This window comes from Sus scrofa, chromosome 2 (genome assembly GCF_054392235.1).
Source record: "Sus scrofa isolate SSC_HxYL_T2T_F1_AM1 chromosome 2, Sscrofa_HxYL_maternal_Yorkshire_Landrace_v2.0, whole genome shotgun sequence".
NCBI classification, from domain to species: domain Eukaryota; kingdom Metazoa; phylum Chordata; class Mammalia; order Artiodactyla; family Suidae; genus Sus; species Sus scrofa.
This window is the reverse complement of record NC_139384.1, coordinates 95,956,245-95,974,095: the sequence shown is the minus strand read 5'-3', so window position 1 is coordinate 95,974,095 and position 17,851 is coordinate 95,956,245. Positions and strand designations below refer to the sequence as shown.

Here is a 17,851-nt window from a genome sequence, read left to right as displayed (position 1 = left end):
AAACATCTAAGGATTTCATTTCTTTCCCCATGTTTCTGAAATACTAGCTCTTTCATATATTAAATTCTTGGCTCTACTTTTAGTACATTTCATTCTGTTGCATTGTTCAGCTTAATCCTCTCTTAGTATATATGCTCTTATTTACTGTAACCTTATACGATAATTACTGCTTAATGCTATTTGCCTAATAACGAACACACATGTACAAAAATCAAAGCCATGGTGCTGATGTTCTTGGTTGCAGATTTCTCAATTTAGAGCTTATTTTTGCAGATTTAGAGCTTATTTTTCTATACCCAAAAGTATTACATATTAAAACAAACACTTTGGGGAGTTCCTGTTGTGGCTCAGTGGTAATGAACTCGACCAGCAGCCATGAGGATGGGGGTTCAATCCTTGGCCTTGCTCAGTGGGTTAAGGATCCGGCATTGCCACGAGCTATGGCTTAGGTTGGCAGCTGCAGCTCCGATTCAACCCCTAGCCTGGGAATTTCCATATGCCGCAGGTGCAGCCCTATAAAGAAAAAAAAATTCAGTATAGTTATTAAATTATCCAAAGTTCTTTAAAAATCACACAGAATAAAACAACTAGTTTTCACTGTGTTTTTGAGTAGGGTCCTACCTGCATTTCCTAATGATGGTCTTAAGTTCTTAAAGAAAAACATTAGTTTAAGCAGGAAGGTGGTGGTGGAAGTGATGCAGGGAGGCCAACGAGCCAGGGATCAGTACCAGTGAAAGACTCTACACTCCCCCTCACCTTTCCTGAACAGCGCTCCTCACTGCTTGGACTCAGAATTAACGTCTCCGTAACCGGAGTCTCCTCTGACTTACCATGGCGTTCTGTTTCTGGAGGTTGACTTACCATGGCGTTCTGTTTCTGGAGGTTGAAAAGCTCGTTCTGATACATTGGAGCAGCAAAGGGATAAACAGTGGGCAGCTGGGCCTCTGGTTTCTGCAGGGCAAGCAGCGTGTTCTCAGGGTCACCTTCCCGAAGGACAGTGTTGATGTGGTCCACCGCAGCCAGCCCTGAGGGTGAAGATCACATTCTGTCAGAATGTCTGCTTTTCCCAACCAGTCCATCTTGCCAAAAATTTGAACCTAAGTAGTCACTTCCTATGAACTCTGAAAAGCTGCCGTGGGATGGTAAGCAAAGCCTTGGACAGAGGACCTTGTAATTGGAAGTCAGTCCAATCCTTGAAGCTAGACCCAATGACTTCAACACTGATGGAGCTGGAGTTATGAGGTCATTCCTGTCTAGCATGACTTCCCTACAAAATCCTTCCTTTCAGGACCAGCTCTGGTCCCATCTCTCCCATGAAGCCTTCATATTGTTCCAGATCCTAAGGGTTTCACACCTTGGGAATTGCCACCACATTTAGAGCAAAGTCATAGGCATCCTGCAGGCACTGCTCTTTAATGCTCTTTGTGTGTTAGCACTGCCTCCCCAAGGAGACAAAAGCCTTGCGAAGACCAGAAGCCAGGCTTGCCCTTGAGCTGTAGCCTCCCTCTGAATCAGCTCCCTGGCAAACCTACAGGAGCACTCCGATACCTTGCTGCTTGACACTGAAGGCGATTAGTTCTCCAAATGGTCTTCCTCATTGCCTGTATTTTGTAAAGTATGATTCTTAGGGAAAAATAATTGGATATTTTTAAAAAATATATTACAACCACAATTCATATGATTATGTAATTCTGTGATAGTATGGTACGCCCATGTGTTCATGTGGTTCCAAGAACCCCAGTGGATGCCTGAAATTGTGGATGGTACTGTTTTTTTACTTAACACACATACTGTGATAAAATTTAATTTATAAGTTAGGCACAGTAAGAGATTAACAACAATAAGAATAAGATAATTATTATAACAATACACTATAATAAAAGTGGTCTCAAAATATATTCTTTTTTACTGAGGTATATTTGACTTAAAATATCGTATTATTTTTCTCTCTCATGGATTGATGATTTTGTTTAGTGCTATGTTCTTTTCTCTTCTTTTTTCTGTTCATCTATTGTTAAGTTTTTGGTTTGTGGTTACCATGAAGTTTATATCTATCTATCTATCTATCTACATGTATACATACACACACACACACACACACACACACACACACATATGTAACTGATTTTATGAATTTTCTCTTTACCTTCCTACTAGCTTTTAAAGCAATTGATCTACTGCCTTTACCACATACAATTATTCCATGGGAGAAGGTTTCAGGGTCCACCATGGATCCTAAAACCAACAGACACTCAAGTCCAATAGTCAGTCATCTGAGTCCACAGTTCCACATCTGTGCATTCGATCAACCCCAGTTTATGCAGCACTATATGTACTTAATTTAAAAATTTGCATATAAGTGGACCCACACACTATGGAAAACAGTATGGAGGTTCTTCAGAAAACCACAAACTGAATTACCATATAATCCAGCAATCCGACTCCTGGACATACATCCAGACCAAACTAATTCAAAATGATATCTGCACCTTCAAGTTCATGGCAGCACAATTCAAAACATGGAAACAACCCAAATGTCCATTGAGAGATGAATGGATTAAGAAGATGTGGTATGTATACACAACGGAATACTACCCAGCCATAAAAAAGAACAAAATAATGCCATTAGCAGCAGCATGGATGCAACTAGAGATTATCATACTAAGTGAAGTAAGTCAGACAGAGAAAGACAAAAATCATATGTTATCACTTATATGTGGAGTCCAAAATATGGCACAAAAGAACCTATCTACAGAACAGAAACAGACCTGCAGACATAGAGAACAGACTTATGCTTGCCAAGTGGGTGGGGGGGAGGGAGTGGGATGGACTGGGAGTTTGGGGTTAGTAAATGCAAACTATTACATTTAGAATGGGGTCCTACTGTACAGCACAGGGAACTATAGCCAATCTCTTGGGATAGACCATGACGGAAGATAATATAAGAAAAAGAATGTATCTGTATATGTAGGACTGGATCACTTTGCTATACAGCAGAAACTGGCACAGCATTGCAAATCAACTATTCTTTAATTTAAAAAAAAAATAAGTGGACCCACACAGTTCAATCCTGTATTGTTCAAAGGTCCAATGTATTTGCTGTTACCGGTGTCCCTCTGCAGTCTGCATGTGTCGAAGCTGGCAGGTGGAGGGTACTAGAGGGGATGCTGGTGCAGCAGCCTTGGCAGGCTGGATAGAACACCAGATGCCTTTCAATCTGCTGACTCTGTGCTGGGATTCCGAGCAAGCAAGTGCAAGCATGACCCCTGTAAGAGCAGAGTTTTGGTTCCCAACAGCCATCTAGCTCTCGTGGCAAAGCCGCTGTTTTTCAAACCCAGTTAAGGGGGCTCGGCTGGAGAGCCCAACATGGGGCTGGAACCTCCTGCTCATTAGGGAGGGCCTCCCAGTTTGTGACATCCCCTTCCTCTTGTGGGTCACCTGCCAGGGCCATGGGTGATAACTAGATCACTTCTTTCCCTTCTACTTGTCTTGATGAGGTTTTCCCTTTATATTCTGTTTGAGAATAGATGTTCTGCTCATCTTCTGGCTGTTCTCATAGAGAGCTGTCCTATATGTAGTTGCAGTTTTGCTGTGTCTGCGGGAGGAAGTAAGCTCAGGGTCATCCTGATTTGTCATCTTGATCCTGCCTCCTCAAAATGTTTTTCTATACAGTTTTTTTTTTTCTTTTTAAAGCCACACCCATGGCACAAGGAAGTTCCCAGGCTGGGGGTCGAATCGGAGCTACAGCTGCCAGCCTATACCACAGCCCCAGCAAATGCCAGATCCAAGCCATGTCTGCGACCTACGCCACAGCTCACAGCAATGCCGGATCCTTAACCCACTGAGCAAGGCCAGGGATTGAACCCACATCCTCATGGATCCTAGTTGGGATCGTTAACTGCTGAGCCATGAAGGAAACTCCTATTGTACAAATTTAATGCCTTATCCATCTAAGCACTAAGCACAGAGCCTTAATGTTTCCCGTTTGAGGTGTACCGGCAAAACAAGCACAAATTTATTTTTCTTTCTGCATGATCTCACAGACAGAAGATTTCTTCTTGGTGCAGACCTCAGCAACTTCACCATGTTATTTTTTTTGCTTTTCTTATATTGAGAATTTTCACCTTTTCACTTAAAGAAAGCACTTGCCAGTTTCTCTTTGGCATTTCTGATGTCAGCAGCATCACTACTCTTGAGCTTTGGGGCCATCACTAAGTAAAATCAGGGTGCTGAACAACAGCACCTCAACAGCTGATCTGGTAACTGAGATTGGCTACTAAGTAACTAATGGGTGGATACACTGGACGAAAGGATGATTCACATGCCAGGTAGGATGGAGTAAGATTTCATCATGGGACACACACGGAACTGCATGTCATTTAAAAGTTAGGAATTACTTCTGGAATTTTCCATTTAATTCTTGCAGACGGCACTTGACCGCAGGTAACTGAAACTGCAGAAAACAAAACCAAGGATAAGGGTGGGGGGAGCCTATTGTATCATTTAACCTTAAAAAAGGGCCTGGATCATAATTCCCACTGTGGCGCAGCAGAAAAGACTCCAACTAGGAACCTTGAGGTTGCACGTTTGATCCATGGCCTCGCTCAGTGGGTTAAGGATCTGGTGCTGTTGTGAGCTGTGGTGTAGGCTGCAGACGCGGCTCAGATATGGAGTTGCTGTGGCTGAGGCACAGGCTGGCAGCTATAGCTCCGATTCGACCCCGAGCCTGGGAACCTTCATAAGCTGCAAGTGTGGGCCTGAAAGGACAAAACAAAAGGGGGGTGGGCTGGATCACAGAAATGCCTTTTTTACATTATGTGATTCAACCAGGAGTTTTGTCACATCTCTACCAGTTAGAATGTTCAGATTACAAAGACCTGAATTTTAGGGACCAAACTGAGGGTGCTTGGAACAGAGGATTCAGCACAGCTTCCAGAAAACAGAAATGGAACTGCTGACCAAATGAGGAAGGGAGGAACTCTGCCATGAGGCAACAGGAAACTGGGCAGCACCAGCAGGATTTTGCCCTATAAAGAAGGTTTCAGGCTAGGAGAAATAACACAGAGCCATACGTTTCTAAAGCTTTTGAAGGATTAGTCTGTCTCCCTGATACATGACTAGAAAACAGCTAAGATTATTCTACCCTTTTTTAACAAATGACAAGTTATCTTCTCTAGGTATCCTCACAGGGAGCTATGCTCAACAGCCTTTCAACTGAGACACATCCTTCAACAGCAAGTAATAGAACTAATGTGATCTTTTCGTGCCACGATCCCAGAAAATTTCTACTTTAAGTTAGACTAGGACCCTACGTACCCACTACTTTTTTTCTATTCTTAGAACTAACATGATAAATGAAAGAATTCCAGTAAGGAAGGTCCCTGGTTGTTTGTCATGTTTGCAGTGTCTCTGATACTTTGATTAGGATCTTGCGTCCCCTCTGAAAACTCCATTCTATGAGTTTGTAAAACCTGGCTGGTAACATATTATGAGAAAAATTACACACTTTAAGACACTCTAAATGAACCATTTCTTCTAAAAATAATAATAAACTTAACCACTCTTTTACACTTTGCATTTAACAAAATTTCAAGCCCTAATCTTCACAGACAATATACAATGAATGGAATGCATGTATTAAACCCCAGTTCAAACAAACGTGAAGCCTCTGCAAACAGATTTGGTGGCATTAACACAGAAGTTGCCACTTATGCCATTCCTGTGGCTACCATGAAGGTAGACACCTTAACAGCTTACAATGATAAGCTCTATGGTTGGGGAAAAGCTTGTCAAGTGGTTACACTGCCATATTTTAAAGCATGTCTCATTATCATGTCACTGGCTAAAATATGCCTCAGAGGTTTTTTTTTTTAAGACTACTTTTAGTTTCACTGGACGAAAATTTTCCAATAAGGAGGGATCAGAAACTTTAGAATAACCATGTTCAATGCATTTAAAGCCATCAAACATTGCAATGCCCTTCCTAAGTTCAGCTGGTTATGCATTAGTACAAATCATCTCATGCCTTTTACTTAAAAGTGGAAAAAAGTAGAGCCAATTTGGCATCAAATTTGTGGTCAGGAAATTATGTCATTGAGTAAAGTATTAAAACATTTAAATAAGGCATTTTATTTAATATGAAAAAGAAATCTATTTCAGTGGTTATAAACTTTTCAAAAACAAAGGATGGCAAAAAGCTAGGGAACCATTTCCTTAACTAAGTTTATGAAGCTCAGATGTCACGACGGCAATATTCATGTCTTCCTGTAATTCATTTCTGTCAAGTATAATGAAATTCTCAGCTTTCAAATAGAGCAGAAAGAGAAACTTGAAACTGTGCTTCATGTATCATCACCAACATGTTCAAAATTTAATAAAAGAATAAGAACATGCCTCTCAAAATTTTATGGTGTTCCCTTAAAAAAACAGTTACCCTAAGGCTCTCAGCATTTGAATTTAAATTCTCAAACCTAGAGTTCCCGTCGTGGCGCAGTGGAAACAAATCCGACTAGGAACCATGAGGTGGCGGGTTCAGTCCCTGGCCTTGCTCAGTGGGTTAAGAATCTGGCATTGCCGTGAGCTGTGATATAGGTTGAAGACAAGGCTCAGATCCCATGTGGCTGTGGCTCTGGAGTAGGCCGGCGGCTACAGCTCCTATTCGACCCCTAGCCTGGGAACCTCCATATGCCGTGGTAGCGGCCCAAAGAAATAGCAAAAAAAGACAAAAAATAAATAAAAATAAAAATAAACTGGGAACTTCCATATGCCACACGTGTGGCACTATAAAGCAAAAGCAAAATATTGATAAAAATAAATTCATCTTATATATAAGACAAAAAAAAAAAAAAGACATGTATCTAAACTTGCTTGGGTTTATTTTAATTTTTTGTCCTTATAGCCACATAGCAGAACAAGGGACCAAGAAGAGTTGTCCTGGGTGACTCCGTAGAGTCTCAGGGATGTGGGACTCAAACCTGCCATCATGTGTCATATGCCTGTCATATGTCATAGGCCTGTCATGTCTTATTCACTTGCACCAAAGCTACACAAGCTGCAAGAAAACAATTCTCAGAAACTGCAGACCAATGACTGGATAGTAGCAAAAAGCAGAGGTGTCAATAATAGCTTTTACAATTCTGAGAGAATGCCATCACATGATCATGGGCAAGGAAGGACATCTTTAAGTCTTAATTACTATTAAATAATCTCTAAGATTAGCCCAATAAGGGACAGGTTCAAAATACGACATAACCATACCTGGGATGAAACAGGAAGGTATAGTCAAACTAGCTTCAAGATGCTTTGAAATACTCTGCATGGACTGGGGACAAGATCACCAGAAAAGCTCCATGGGAAACCGTCAGATGATGCACCAGAATTAAGAGTCACATTGACTTGTGATGGATATTTCTTCATAGAAGGCCATTTTACAAAGACACAAGTTGACAGTTTTGCTGAGATGTGGATAAGGAAAATTGGATCTTTGTCTTTAGGTTCCCAGGCTAGGGGTCGAACTGGAGTTGAAGCTGCTGGCCTACACGGCAGCTCACGGCAATGCCAGATCCTTAACCCACTGAAGGAGGCCAAGGATTGAATCCATGTCCTCATGGATACTAGTGGGGTTTGTTAATCATTGAGCCATGACAGGAACTCCAGGAAACTTGTATTTTATACAAGCATCCATTTCCTTCATACCATCCATTACTTACTGTTGACTTTATTAATGTGGCCTTGGATTTCTGCTTGTGTCAGCAATTCTTCATATGCATCTCTTTCTTCTTCTGAAATACAGTTATTCTGCAAAACAAAGGCTTCACTGATTCCTGAGGTTAAATGATTCCAAAGCTTGATACTCAAAAGTAAAAAAAGAGTGCGAAAAATCATTCACTACATCATGTGAACTCAATACAAGCATAACAGAGGGCTGCTCTGTGCAGAGCACTAGAGTTAGCTACGCCGGCAAGGACTGATTACAAAGACACTCCAAAGAGCTAGCGGCTCTCTGAAAAGGCCTAACAGTCTAATGCGGAAAACATCTGTTATTGCCATTTTTATGGATCAAAACTAGTTGAACAGTGGAAATTTCATTTGATTCAGTCTCACAAAATCAAGAACACAAATAACAAATATACAAGTGGAACATAATTTTTTTTCATTTTTAATGTTAATTAGGTTTTTTTGGCTTTTTAGGGCCGTACTCATGGCATACAGAGGTTCCCAGGCTAGGGGTTGAACTGGAGCTACAGCTGCCAGCCTACACCACAGCCACACCAACGCCAGATCTGAATCTCATCTGCGACCTATACCACATTTCGTGGCAATGCCGGATCCCCTATCCACTGAGTGAGGCCAGGGATCAAACCTGCATCCTCATGGATACTACTCAGATTTGTTACTGCTGACCAAATGGTAACTCCCTAAAATTTATTAATTTTTTAACTGAAGTATTACTGATTTACAATGTTGTGTTAATTTCTACTGTAGCACAAAGGGATTAAATTATACGAATATATACACTCTATTTTTTTTACTCTATTTTTTTTTTTTTTTGCAAAAGAGACAGCAATGGAGGAGGTCCTCAAAAAACAGAGTAACATTCCAAGCAAAGAAGAGAGAGTGGAAGGCAGATGACAGGATTTGGTCACCAAGATGGAAAAGCTTGGCATGTCAGGCTACAGCACGGAATGTGTGTCCAGGCTTAGCCGAAAAGATGGATAGGTAGGTTATGAATCTTGGAGGCCTTTTAAGGCCACCTGAAGGACGTGCCCTTAACTCAGGTGGCAGCAGGGAATCAAGGGAGGTTTCTGGTGGGATAGCATTAGATCAGTACCTAAAGATTAATGTTGTAACCTGTAGCTCTGAGGGGGTCGGCTTGGGGGATGATAGGAAGTGGGGGGACCCATGGAGAAGGTGCTGCAGAAGTCTTGGGACAAGGTCAGGAGGGGCAGAAGAACACAGGGAGGGAGGGACAGGACACTGGGGACACAAAGAGAGTTCTCAAACAATGGGGGAGTCATTCCAAAGGGGAAGTCAGCTGTGACAGCAGTCTTCTGACAACTGGGGGCAAAGCCATGGACACAGAGATGAAGGCAGCCGGAAGGGCTTTAGACGGGTCTGCTATCAAGCTTATGGCTGATTTCTTCAACAGGTAGATGAGCTCAATGGGGGAAGACCGATGGGAAAGATTCAATGTAGACTTTGAAGCATACCCATTTTAAGAGGGAGAAGAAGAGACATTAAAAGATACAGAGGATAGGCATTCCCATCGTCACACAGCGGAAATGAATGAGGAACCATGAGGCTGTGGGTTCGATCCCTGGCCTTGCTCAGTGGGTTAAGGATCCGGCGTTGCCGTGAGTTGTGGTGTAGGTCACAGACATGGCTCAGATCTGGCATGGCTGCGGCTGTGGCATAGGTTGGCAGCTGTTGCTCTGATTAGACCCCTAGTCTGGGAACCACCATATGCTGTGGGTATGGCCCTAAAAAGCAAAAAACAAACAAACAAAAAACAAAGGAGTTCCTGTTGTGGCGCAGTGGTTAACGAATCTGACTAGGAACCATGAGGTGGCAGGTTGGATCCCTGCCCTTGCTCAGTGGGTTAAGGATCCAGCATTGCCGTGAGCTGTGGTGTAGGTCGCAGACACGGCTCGGATCCTGCGTTGCTGTGGCTGTGGTGTAGGCCGGCGGCTACAGCTCTGATTAGACCCCTAGCCTGGGAACTTCCATATGCCACAGGAGCGGCTCTAGAAAAGGCAAAAAAAAAAAAAAAAAAAAAAAAAAAAAAACAACAAAAAAACCCACAAAAAACAAAGATGCAGAGAATGATAGCAGGAGAGAAGCACAGAAGGCGGGGGCATTCGATTCAAGGCAGGCGAGGCAGCAGGGGACAAATGTGCCCAGAACTGCCAGAAGCCACCCACTGAGAAAAGACTAAAATCAAGGAGTTACTTGGTAATGGAGTGGAAGCAAGAGTAGAAGGGGAGGAAAGGTGGTGAGGAAGATGCATCTCTGAGTGCAAGGTCTTCAGTAAGACAGGAAGGCAGGAGGTGGGACGTGAGGATCGGGAGCTGATTGCTCAGCTGAGGAGGGAAAGCCTTTTCTCAAGTATGAGGGGAAACCAGGGCAAATACGAGGAGTGTGGATTCAAAAACATCTTCTCTAGGGAGTTCCCACTGTGGCTCAATGGGTTATGAACCTGACTAGTATTCCTGAGGACACAGGTTCAACCCCTGGCCTCGCTCAGTGGGTTAAGGATCTGGCATTGCCGTGAACTGTGGTACAGGTCACAGATGCAGCTCAGGTCTCATGTTGCTGTGGCTCCGATTCAACTCCTAGTCTGGGAACCTCCATATGCCACAGGTGTGGCCCTAAAACAACAAACAAATAAACAAAAACAAAAACATTCTCTCTAAACTTCACCACACCCAATGATTAGCCTCTACCAATAAATCTGAAGGTAAGTCAGCTGATGATGGCCAACAAGGGAAGATCTTTAGCTGCTACTTCTATACCTTCTAGGAGTTTACAGCTTGACCTTCCATCCTTGCAACCTGTAATAGCCGTCGGAACAGGAAATCTAATTTCCTTATAGAGTGCATGGTCTTCCTTCACTCTTACATTTCACCCAAACCAATGGCCTATGGCTAGAGAGACCATAAACAGTCGATCAAAAAATACCCCTTGTAGACTCCTCCTAGACTGATGGTGGGAATGTAAATTGGTGCAACCACTATGGAGAAGAGTATGGAGGTTACTTAAAAAACTGAAAATAGGAGTTCCCATTGTGGCTTAGTGGTCAACGAACCCAACTAGGAGCCATGAGGTTGTGGGTTCGATCCCTGGCCTGGCTCAGTGGGTTAAGGATTCGGCATTGCCATGAGATGTGGTGTAGGTCGCAGAGACGGCTGGGATCCTGCGTTGCTGTGGTTCTGGCGTAGGCTGGCAGCTACAGCTTCTATTCAACCCCTAGCCTGGGAACCTCCATATGCCATAGGAGTGGCTCTAAAATGATGCAAAAAAAACACTAAAAATAGAGCTACCATATGATCCAGCAATCCCACTCTTGGCCATATACCCAGACAAAACTCTAATTCAAAAAGATACATGCATCCGCATGTTCATAGCAGCACTATTTACAATAGCCAAGACATGGAAGCAACCTAAGTGTCCATCAACAGAGGAATGGATAAAGATGTGGTACATATATACAATGGAATATTACTCAGGCACAAAAAAGAATGAAATCATGCCATTTACAGCAACATGGATGGACCTAGAGATTATCATACTAAGTGAAGTAGGTTAGATGGCGAAAGACAAATACCATATGATATCACTTACACGTGGACTTAAAAAAATGATATAAATGAACTTAGTTACAAAACAGAAACAAACTCACGGACATAGAAAACAAACTTATTGTTACCAAAGGGAAAACAGGAGGGGGAAAGGATGAATTAGGAGTGTGGTATTAACATATACACACTACTATATATAAAACAAATAATCAACGAGGATCTATTATAGAGCACAGGGAAGTCTACTCAATATTCTGCAATAACCTACATAGGAAAAGAAGCTGAAAAGGAATATATATGTACATGTGTAACTGAATCACTTTGTTGTACACCTGAAACTAACACAACATTGTAAAGCAACTAGACTCCAATATAAAATAAAAATTAATAAAAAATTCCCTTATGACATTAACACTTTGTCAAACCATCAGTGCATAACCATGTTTATTACTGTATCGCTCACTCAGAATCGATGAAATACCTTCAGCCTTGCATTTTCCTCTTTTCTCTTTTTGGCTTCCCAGAGTTCCTTCTGATATTCCTGTGCAAGGCTGTCATCCACTGAAGTGAGAACTGCATTTGGGTTTCTTAGCGTTACAATGGTCTGCTCTGCTATTCCTTTTTCAATAGCTTCATTAATGGCTATAACTGCAGCATGCACTGCAATGTAAGGAGAAAAAAAGGACTTGATCAGCCAAAGACAACATGGACAGGTGTACTGACCCTGCATAACTTAAGCAGTTTTACTTTCCTCCTTGACGTCCAATAAGCATGTCAAAAAAGAGACTGCAGGAGTTCCCATCGTGGCGCAGTGGTTAACGAATCCGACTAGGAACCATGAGGTTGCGGGTTCGGTCCCTGCCCTTGCTCTGGGTTAACGATCCAGCGTTGCCGTGAGCTGTGGTGTAGGTTGCAGACGCGGTTCAGATCCCGCGTTGCTCTGGCTCTGGCGTAGGCTGGCAGCTACAGCTCCGATTGGACCCCTAGCCTGGGAATCTCTATATGCCGTGGAAGCGGCCCAAGAAATAGCAAAAAGACACACACACACACACACACACACACACACACAAAAAAAAAAAAAAAAAGAGAGAGAGAGAGAGAGACTGCAGACACATCACAGAGCATCCCTCTGACAACCTCCCCATCTGTCCGCTATCTTGGGTCTTATCTCAGCATCTGCTACACAATACCTACTCATTTATTCAACTTGTGCTGAATGTTTAAAATGAACCACTGGGGGTTTGAAGGGTGACATGGACACTTTGAAAGTACCACGTCATTTCCAAGAGATGCCAGCAATTTAACTTGCAACATGGAAAGACTCATAGCAGTGTACTGTGCCACTAAAATCAAAGGACACAGAAAGCAAAGAAATGTTTTGGAGAATGGAGATATTTCTGGAACCTCTTAAATCACATTTTATAAGTGGATGCCTAGAGTCCAAGGTCAATCAATTACTTAGTTATGTTCTGATGTGCTCAAAAATAATCATCCACAATACATGTAATAAAAACTTTCAGGAGTTCCTATTATGGCTTGGCAGGTTAAGAATCTGACTTGTACCCATGAGGACACAGGTTTGATCCCTGGACTCACTCAGTGGGTTAAGGATCTGGCATTGCCCTGAGTTGTGGTATAGGTTGCAGATATGGCTCGGATCTGGTGTTGCTGTGGCTGTGGTGTAGGCTGGCAGCTGTAGCTCAGATTTGACCCCTAGCCTGGGATCTTCCACATGTTGCAGATGCGGACCCAAAAAAAACCTCCAAAACAACAAAAGAAAACTTTTAGAGTGCTTATACTATCTTCTAAATATTCTATTTCTTTTAACCAAAATCTTATAGCCAAAATAAAGAAAAGGTCAAGTCCCCTGTCATTGGCAAATGTTGATTTTAAGGAGACTTACAAGCAGCTTCATCCACAGACAGTTCATTAGCCAGAATACCACCTATTTTGCTGAAAGATGGCATCTGTATTCCATATTTCTCAAGCTCCTTTCTCATATTACTGATTTCCTCCTCTGAAAAAGAACAACAATAAAAATAGCAAAAAATCAATGATAGTCACAGAGATGGAGGCAGGAACAAGTACAATCATGTTAAGAGAAGTCTTGATCAAGCAAGTGGGGTCAATTCCAAATAAGAACCTTAGGAATAAGCTAGGCTCAGTTTCTCATGTCAGAAATGTGGGGAAAGGGAAACCCAGTAGAGAACAAGCAAGATTATAAGGAAGTTTTCTCCTCTGATGAAGATAAAGGATAAAAAGGACATGGATAATATCAGAATCAAGAAAATATTGCTACTTTTTCCTAATAACCACATTGCAAAAGATTATCAACATAAAGAATAGTACCTGTGAAGTCTACTTTGCCCAACAAATCCTGGATCTGGGGGGCGATTCCTAGTTTGAACAGATACAAACTGGAAGAGAAACCAAAACATTATAAGAAACTTAAGTAATGTGTATCTTAGAGCTAGAAGTCACTTAAATCTTAGGAGTGTTTTTAGTTGAGAAACACCAAGACCTCATCTCATCTAATCCATTCATTTCACAGATGAGGAAACTGTGTCCTGAGGTAACACAGTCCCCAGAACTAGAAGCCCAGTCAAAGTCCCAAAGATTGGACCTCTGCAGTACACAGCGCGCCGTGATCGTATAGTGGTTAGTACTCTGTGTTGTGCAGTACACAGCCGTTCACGAGGTCAACTAACCTAATCATCCATTTGCAGGGAGAATAAAGAACACAATGAATACAAAGGAGCAAGTGACAAAAGCAACAAACATTTCTTTGGATACGCCTTACCTGATTTTAGTTTGCTTAAAGAATAGCTCAAACTATATTTTCCTTTCCTTCCTATATATACCTCCATGTACCTTACACCCCTTGAGGAAATATATGTTTTACACAGTTTTTCACATCCTGAACCAATACACAGAGTAGCAAGTCTTTACTCTAGATGGATGGAATGATGCAAAAATCAAGCCACAAAGTGGAATATTCCTAAGGAGAAGATACAAAGTAAAGTGTGTATTTTATATAAAAAAAATCATTAGGAAGCAATGATGGTCCCCATTAACCTTCCCAGAATCTGACAAAAGGAGCTGGAGTCTGATATCTAAATTCCACCAAAGATGAAAATACAAGGATATGTGACATCTCACCATCACCGAGTCATCATTTCTGTTCCCCATTTGTTTTAACCTCCCCAGCCCTCAAGATTAATTCTACATCTCAACTAAGAAATTCTGTAGCCACTAAATATCAGCTCTGATAGACTTATCGTTTGAGATTTTAATTAGAAGTTAGATATTACATATAACACATAAGAGAAACCATGTGAGAATGATAATGACAGCTTGAAGTATTTCATCACTGTCACTTCGGATGTGGATGTGAGACGGATCTAAGTTGTTTATAAAATATAGAATTTCATTAAAAGAGTTCAAGATCAAACCTTAGGAATTAAAAAAAACCTCTTAAAATATATGATTAATCACATCAGCAGCATGGATTGAAAAAAAATAAACATTTTTGATCAGTTCTGTAAAAAATAATCACTTAGAAAAGCAACACACAAAGTTAAAAATTAGTGTTCCATGGTTAAAAAAATACATAGAAAGTGGCCACCCAGAATTAAAAACTAAATGTTTTGATATAAATCCTTTTAATGTTGTTTTAGGAAATATTCCATAAACACACAGTATTCTATAAATCTGAATGGACTGTAATTTACTTAACCAAATGCTGAGTTTTTAGATGGTCACTAATTATCCACTATAATAATGTTGCAGTGTACATGCATATATAGATAAATATCTGTGCATATATCTTATTTGTCACAAAAATCCCAATAAACAAAATTGTCAAATTGAAAGGATGCACACACAAACTTTCAACATGTATTATCAAAGTCTGTATGAAAGGGTATTCTTCCTTTTTCTTTTTTTTTTCTTTTTTTTTTTTTTTCTGGCCATGTTCATGGTATGCAGAAGTTCCTGGGCCAGGAATAGAACTCAAGCCACAGCTGGAACCAGAGCCATAGCAGTGACAATGCTGGATCCTTAACCCACTGAGCCACCAGGGAAATAACTCCTCCAAGTGTGTTCTTAAGAAGAGATTACACTCATAGATTTCTGAGTAAAGGGTTAAAAAAAAACTCCTTTCCCTTCTGCAGTAGAATGTGACCTTTCCAGAAATTAACTTTCTAGCTCAGTTCCCCTAGGAACCTAATAAAGTATCCCATCCATGTTACTGAGCGTCATTACTTAGGAGAAAAACAACCCGTAATAGGTAAACTGCATCTTGACTAGAAGGAATCATAAATACCTAACAGGCATGATATATTTCAGGTGTTCCTGAGCCCAGCGACTCTTCTAACTGGCACACCTCTTGCAAAGAACTAGGAAACCACGCTATGGAGCTGTGACAATAGATGATGGCTCTGGGATGCTGAGGTTCTAGGCAGAGAGCCTTCTACAACTACCAATATGAGTCTCATGCCTGATCACCCAAGTTATCACCTGGGGTACCAAGGAGAACAGCTTCTGGATGGCTGTGTGGACAATAACATGGGGTGTCATGAAGCCTCCCACTGAAGAGCAAACATGTAATGCTGTCCTGCTGGCAGGCTGTGTTTCCTGGGTGGCTCCATCCTGCTGAGCATCTGCCAACCAATGTGGTGTCTGGCAGGCAGTCATGCATCTGAATGTTTAATTGAACGTAAGAACCAAGGGATGGGCATGGCCTCACTCTACCACCAATATATGAAAACGCCATTTGCTTTGTGCCATAAACATCACACAATTCTGTCAACGAAAACCTTACTGCAGTTCCCGTCATGGCTCAGTGGTTAATGAACCCGACTAGCATCCATGAGGACATGGGTTCGATCCCTGGCCTTGCTCAGGGGGTTAAGGATCTGACGTAGCCGTGAGCTGTGGTGTAGCTCACAGATGCAGCTTGGATCATGCGTTGTTGTGGCTGTGGTGTAGGCCGGCGCCTACAGCTCCGACTGGACCCCTAGACTGGGAACCTCCATATGCTGCGGGTACACCCCTAAAAGACAAAAAAAAAAAAAAAAAAAAAAAAAAAAAAACCCAAAAAAACCCTTACCAATCTGATGGACAAAAAACATCATTCAAGTCTACATTTCCTTCTGTTCACGGTGAGGGTAAACATTTTTCATACTTATTGGCCCTTTCCATGTCTTCCAGGTAATGCATGTTAATGAATTTTTGAACTTTAAAGACTGCTTTCTAGAGGGATTTGCCTCTTTCTGGTTTCCCCCTCTTTTCCCTCAAAACCACAACCAAAGGAGAAAGAACAAATGACATTTTAACCACATGGTATTTTTAATTTTACTACCAAATTCCAAATATGATATTCCTATCTACTCACAAAGGGGAAACATATTAGACTTGGAATGTTGTTCCATTTAAAATAGGCATTATGTATTAATAATTCAAAGCTAGAAAGACAGGATACATTCCTTAGTTTAAAGTTCTGGGTCCTGAGAGATTATCACGGATATAAAACCACATATATACCCCTGAAGTCTTTACTGCCAAAGGATCCTACCAAATAAGTCACTATAATTAAAACAAGTATGCTGACATTTCAAAAACCGTAATATTTTATGAACCAATTCTCAATTTATTATTACATGGGAAAAACACTCCAGTTAAAAGGGAACTCCTATCATTTGGGACAAATAAAACATCAACCTGTTGACTTGTTCCTTTCTAGTAACCAGAATGACAAAATTCAACAGAATTAAACCAATGGGTATAGTAAAGCTACAAAAGAATTCTGAAAAATAACGTCAAGCCATACTTGAAAAAGTGAAAATAGACCACAAACGATCAAAAAAAATGTATCACTGGCTTATTTCATAGTACCTGATTTGTGTCTTCTTCCCTTCTCCAACTAAATTAAAAAATCCACTTGACTTGACAAAAAAATTATTAAAATAATTTGATGGAGGGAACTCTGAAAATGTGACCATACAATTTAAGTAGGAGACACCGATAAATTCTAACAAATCTTATGCCTATAATTATTTCAATATTTCATGTATTTATGAAGTGTATGACTTACTCTAATGTTCTGCTAAATTTTAATACACATTAAACTTCTATTCTTGCACGAAAGCCTAAGCTAATGAATACCTATTATCCTTAATATATTTCCACTTTTATTTCCCATCTACATGATGTTGATATAATCTAGAATTTTAGATGCATTTTTATCTTCATATCATGCATCAAAGGTTTAAACAACTAAATTGTATTAGTTTCTTTTCTAATTTAATCTATACCCAATTTCCCTCTTTCTTAGTTTGATCTTTGATCTTGCTATGTATAAGCATATTTGCTAATAGATAAACTGTCTCCCCAAGTGCACATTTTCCACTACTTTCATTTGTTCCTTGGGTGTTGGTTCTGTTTGTTGACTGTAACTCCTCTTTCATAATGTTGGTTTCCCTCAAATGTCTGGCATTTCCTGATTTGGGGCTCATCTCAACATTTGAGACCTACTGTTTGTCACTGCTCAATGT

General features: G+C 40.9%; 1 protein-coding gene across 2 annotated transcripts in view; it reads right to left on the bottom strand.

The window, feature by feature from the left end:
- Positions 1–17,851, bottom strand: part of IQGAP2 (IQ motif containing GTPase activating protein 2) — a 338,812-nt gene that overhangs the window by 125,181 nt on the left and 195,780 nt on the right. For both annotated transcript variants that reach the window (XM_021084462.2, XM_085013875.1), the window contains 5 exons: positions 13,647–13,714; positions 13,201–13,314; positions 11,779–11,957; positions 7,710–7,797; positions 862–1,025 (listed from right to left, as the gene is read on the bottom strand). In XM_021084462.2, the coding sequence (XP_020940121.2) occupies positions 862–1,025; positions 7,710–7,797; positions 11,779–11,957; positions 13,201–13,314; positions 13,647–13,714 (613 nt within the window). The remainder of the gene's footprint in view (positions 1–861; positions 1,026–7,709; positions 7,798–11,778; positions 11,958–13,200; positions 13,315–13,646; positions 13,715–17,851) is intronic.